General features: G+C 48.5%; 1 protein-coding gene across 1 annotated transcript; it reads left to right on the plus strand.

Annotated features, from left to right (window-relative positions):
- The first annotated feature begins 3,125 nt into the window (after positions 1–3,125).
- Positions 3,126–4,554, plus strand: LOC122367175. Its single transcript, XM_043340056.1, has 2 exons — positions 3,126–3,203; positions 3,855–4,554. Exons 1-2 carry the CDS (start codon positions 3,168–3,170, stop codon positions 4,305–4,307), a joined length of 489 nt encoding a protein of 162 aa, XP_043195991.1. The 5' UTR covers positions 3,126–3,167; the 3' UTR covers positions 4,308–4,554.
- Positions 4,555–5,640: the final 1,086 nt, after the last annotated feature.

The following is a 5,640-nucleotide window of genomic DNA, read 5'->3' on the forward strand; positions in this document are numbered from 1 at the left end:
AAATAATTAAGACATGTTTTGCCATCTTGAGGCTCTAAATGAATGCTTAGAGCAAAATGGATGCCAGAATCGTGATCAGCGGCTACGAAATCATCACAAACGACCTTTCATGTGTCAAAGTCAACCAAAGGTCACTCGAAGTCACATGAGGTCGACATAAAACTTGACCTTTCCCAAAAAAATATATAAGTCATTCGACGTGTCTCGACGAGACGAATGCGCAGGTACCACTGCCGTAGCTCTAGGACCTTTTTTGTTGAAGTAACTTGCAAACGTGAGAAAACTCGCCTGGAACTACAAGTTTTAGTTGCCAGGACACAATCTGGTTGTCAGGCTATACATTGTACGAAGATGAGTGGAAAACACTGAAATGAAACATTCCAGGGATACTGGCTGGATGACATGCAGTGAAAAGGATTATGTGTCCCATCACCATGGTGTGTCAAAAGTGGAAATAGCCGGTGCGCCGTCTGGCAGCCCGGCAGCCCGCCGCCATAGGGAAATTCATGCTTTTTGTCGCTTTTTCGCTCCTTATGAGTCACTTGATCTAATTAGAGCTTAACTAGGAACGAGGCGGGTCACTGGGACGCATTCGGGAGCCGAATATGGTGTTTTGGAGCCAATACCTGGGAAACCCTACCCGCCCAATGCGAGTTTTTAAGAGTCTGCATGCCCAAATTAACGTTGAGCGCGGCCGTTTTCGGTCGGTTTTCCGCGACCTTGTGCAGGGTGGGCTAATTCGCTTAACTAGGAATGAGGCGTTGAAGAGAATTATTCAAGGAATAGAGCTGTGCAAAAATATTTTTTGTTTTGTTTAAACTGTATCCGCCCTCGAACGATAAATATTGTTGACCCATCAGAAACACAGCCCCTGGAATGCGTTTGGACTTGGCTGGATCTAATATTAGCGAGTATCTGCTAATGCAGTTTCTTGGCTTACACAGTACGCACACAAGCATACATACTTCCTGCCCTTGGTTATTCCTCACTTGAATGAAAATTTTGCTATAATAACTATTCCAAGCAGTTAACAGGTTTTAGTGCAGTGCCAAGTCAGAACCGTTCAGCGCCGCCAGTCTCCCAGGCGGCGCGTAGCGGCCGCCGCCGGCCGCCGCGCCGCCGCTCTGGCAGGGTGTTTGACTTCATATCTCTGTTGCTAGAAAAGTTGTGGACCGATTTACTTGATTCTTGCATGAAAAGATCCGCCATTCAATTCTTAGCAGATAACGAAAATTTGACGTCAATTGCACGATCCGCTGCCCATATTGTGATACTGCCATCTATTGACAAGGCTGGCTAACTAAAGCCGGGCGGCTATTTCCACTTTTGACACACCATGCTGACAGTATAATGTGCCCCTGCAGGTGACAGAACCTGCCCCGTATATGGGGCAGTTTCTGTCAGATGACGCGTCGACGCATAACCGACTCTAGCGTCGAAACCACTTGAGATGAAACCGGAACACTAATGAGGCATTTGATGCTATTGCTGTAGGAAAAATACCAGGAAAGTGTCAAACACCAGCTGTTGAAAGTGTGCGCGCTGGAGCCACTTTGGTAAAAAGTGACACAATGTGCCCCTACCTATTATTCTTTATATATTGTTACGTGTATTGTGAACGAGGAGAGAAATATCAAACCAGCCTTCCCTTCGGTTCTGCGACACCTTAGCGAGCATCGCGAGCGATATTAGAGCCAAACCTTTTCAGAGATTATTAATTTTAACAGTTGCCTTTTTTAGCAATAGTCAAGTCAGCGGATTCAATTACAGCTCGACTATCAACTAAAGCGAGGACCAGAATCAGCGAAACCATATCGAGCGAATATATTGCGGATAATGGGAGACCAACTGAGCGAATACAATTACAGCGAAACCAAGCGCGACGAAAATCCATTAGTTGACACTTCCCGGAAATTTGAAGACACTGGACATCGCGGATGATCAACAAGGGGTGGGAGGGGAAGGAGGAGGGATAAATTTGGTCTGGAAATGTGGAACATGAGGGATAGGACGACGAAAGGAATGCCAAGGACCAATGAGAAACTCAAGGGGTACAGTACAGGGTAATCTAGTCTCAGTTTCAGGAGTTTCGCCCAAATATCCGAAAATTCGAAAATATCCAAGGTCCGGCCCGAACCGGCTTGCAACGCTTTGGGAAGGCATATATCTAAGCAGCCTCTGGACCGATTGGCCTGCGATCTTTTTTGTTGGGTAGCCCCATCCCTTCTTCCCTTGTAATTAACTTGTTAGGGGGGTGAAATAGAATAATTACATACATCTTTTTAGAAATGCGGTATGAAATGTGGAACTCAATGTATGACTTTTAAACGTGACATTCGCAATCCAGTTCCGGATAACCATGAGAATTTACGGAAACATTCGTACGCTCGCAAAAGTAAAAATACACCGATACGGGAGAATAAAGAGTTTCCCTGAACATGAACATCACTCAAATAGCAGTCGACGAAATAGATGTCTCTGAACCATGTCTTGCTAAAACTGATAATCACTGTATTCGATAATCATCTAAATTGATAATCGCTAAGTTGTCAGTCGCTGAAAATGGTTTCCTCAAATGACGTTCGCTCAAATGACACTCGCTAAAATCGCTCGCAACGCCAGTTTCCGCGTGTCACAATAATGAGGAGTGCAAGAGTCTACTGAGCGTTGATGGTGGTGGCGAAAAACAATGTGGCTGCGGCCAGCAGCATTTGCGCCGGGAACCAAAGAGCAATCCGTCTCCTTCTACTAAAGCCTTGAACATTGGGCAACAATAACTGCACATCATTGCACACCACCCTCAAGCAGATATAGTTGAACTAAGGGCAAAGCGGTAACGACCGGTCGCACCTAACCACGCCCGGTCTACCAAGGTATGAAGAAACCTGATGGGTTTAGTGAACTCAGAGGATGATCTCATTGCATTAATCCGAAAGCTGTCATGCTATTCATCTCTTACACCGTTTCACTTACCAAGCAGCTTGAGAGTTCCGTCCGAACCTGTTTCACCGGTGGGGACTACACCAACGGACAGAGCATAAACCTGACCCGACCCGGCAAGGTCACTCCAGCCGCGCTGATATAAAGATCAGACGGTAGACTCTGGTCAGCAGTCAGCAGTCAGCAGGCTCAGCAGCCACAGACCGTCAGCAGAATCAGCAGTCACCATGAACACCTCACTAGCACTGATTGTCTCTTTGATGGTAAGGGATTTTATATTACGATTAATTTTAAGCTGTAAGCTACACTTAAACATAATCAAAGCTAATTATAATTAAATACTATAACTCATTTGACCTCACTGACCTCTCTCTCTCTCTCTCTCTCTCTCTCTCTCTCTCTCTCTCTCTCTCTCTCTCTCTCTCTCTCTCTCTCTCTCTCTCTCTCTCTCTCTCCTCTCTCTCTCTCTCTCTCTCTCTCTCTCTCTCTCTCTCTCTCTCTCTCTCTCTCTCTCTCTCTCTCTCTCTCTCTCTCTCTCTCTCTCTCTCTCTCTCTCTCTCTCTCTCTCTCTCTCTCTCTCTCTCTGACCACTGCTGCCCCCACTGACCTCGTTTGCCCTCTCTCTGACGCCTGATGACCCCACTGACCTCATTTGACCTCTCTCTGACTCCTGGTCCCCTGGTGACCTCGTTTGACCTCTGTTTGACCCCTGCTGCCCCCACTGACCTCATCTGACCTCTCTCTGACTCCTGGTCCCCTGGTGACCTCGTTTGACCTCCATCTGTTCCCTTTTGCCCCCACTGACCTGGTTTGACCTCACTCTGACCACTGCTGCCCCTGGTGACCTCGTTTGACCTCTATCTGACCCCTGCTGCCCCCACTGACCTCGTTTGACCTCTGTGTGACCCCTGCAGGTGGTGGCCACCGTGTCAGCCGGCTCGGCACCGACACAAGACAGCCGCCAGGGCCGCCTGCTGCTGCTGCTCGGCAAGAAGAAGCTGCTGGCCGCCGCGCCGCTGCTCGCCAAGGGCGGCGCCGTCAAGGCGATCGCCGCCAAGGGCGCCACCGTGGGCAAACTCAAGGGTCTGGGCGGCGTGGCCGGTGTGGCTGGTGTGGCCGGCGCCGCTCAGCCCGGCTACGTGGTGGCCCAGCGCCCGCAGCCGGTGTACGTGCAGCAGCCGACCGTGGTGGCCGTGCAGCAGCCTCAGCAGCCTGTGTACGTGAAACAGCCGACCGTGGTGGCCGTGCAGCAGCAGCAGCCTGTGTACGTGCAGCAGAGCCATCCGACGTACGTGCAGCAGAGCCAGCCTGTGTACGTGCAGCAGAGCCACCCGACGTACGTGCAGCAGAGTCAATATGGCCGCTAGATAATCAGGCTGACCCGCTGACAGTGGGACCAGCTGCTGACAGCTGGGGACAATATCTGGTAACTGCACTGTCAATTTTGGGCAGCTGTAGATTTTTGAACATATTTTTGAAATCGTTTATCTCTGTTTTCGTGCTTTCAGTGATGTTCTAACTGAGAATGTGATGTCAATGTTTTGTTTCATTCATCAATATTGCTCAGTTACTGTGTTACGCACTCAATGGAAAATACATTTGTTGTTGGAATCAGCTTACTTGTTTACTTTCAAGGTTACTCTAAACCTAAAGACGGCTTCATATCGGATAGATAAATCGCACAATGCATAACCAACTCGATAAGCACTTGCCAAATTATTTGGATGAGCCTAAATGTAGAGTGAGGTGGAACTGGAAATGGAAGACAACGATTTCGCTATTCTATTGAATGGGGATTTGGGATGCTATATCCGTGGTGTCGATAGCCTTTTAATGGTCTTTCTGAAACATTACCTGAGATTTGAACTAAGGTTATTGGTTTAGAATGCAGCGGCCAAAAACTGCCAAATTAGACGTTTTTGCAGAAACAGTTCTTCTGCAATAGCTTTTGATTAAAAATTTGCACGAGTTTACTTTTTTCAGCACTGTGTTCCTCTCGTCAAGACGCGTCGAACGAACTATACTCATGGACATGCGATGACCTCAGAGATGACCCCAGGGACATAACGAGGGGTCACTGGGCCCTTCGTTATACACGTCGTTATATTCGGTGCATTCTGAGGGCACCTGCCAGGGCCCTCGCCGCCACCTCTAATGGCCCCACGGCCCACACCAGTGCCTCTTAACCCGCGCCCCGTAGGGCTACCGGCGGACCCTACCACCCGTAGGGGGGGGGGGGGCCGTTTCGGCCCCCCCCTAAGATCTCGGAAAGTTACCGGCCGATTTTCAAAATTCAAACGGCGTTCGATAGCCCCACCCGGGAACTACCTTGTGACCAAATTTCATTGACCTAGGTCAAACCGATGACGTCACAGGTCAGGTCAAAGGTCAGATTTTCACCGTTCACAGGCAATTCAAGAAATGTGCTGTGAAAGCGAGTAAATTGGTAATTTATTGAAAACCATCGATGGTACATTGTTCGTCAAACACATACTTTGCTATCTGAGGTCACTGATACCAGGTCAGGTCACAGCGAGGTCAGGTCACCGGGGGTCACAATATGAATGTGTCGTGTGATACATGTTTTATGGTCCATTTTACATGACGAATGCGATTATGTGGTTCAGGCAGCCTTTGGGGCCAGCCTAGGTCACGTTTTGGTGAAGGTCAGGTCAAGGTCAGGTCAAATTAGGTCAAATT

The sequence above is a fragment of the Amphibalanus amphitrite genome, unplaced genomic scaffold (genome assembly GCF_019059575.1).
Source record: "Amphibalanus amphitrite isolate SeventyFive unplaced genomic scaffold, NRLGWU_Aamphi_draft 000855F_arrow, whole genome shotgun sequence".
NCBI classification, from domain to species: Eukaryota; Metazoa; Arthropoda; class Thecostraca; order Balanomorpha; family Balanidae; genus Amphibalanus; species Amphibalanus amphitrite.

Coding starts and splice junctions, on each gene's coding strand:
- LOC122367175 (XM_043340056.1), top strand. CDS start 3,168: ATGAACACCTCACTAGCACTGATTGTCTCTTTGATG. Junction 3,204..3,854: donor CACTGATTGTCTCTTTGATG/GTAAGGGATTTT, acceptor TGACCCCTGCAG/GTGGTGGCCACCGTGTCAGC.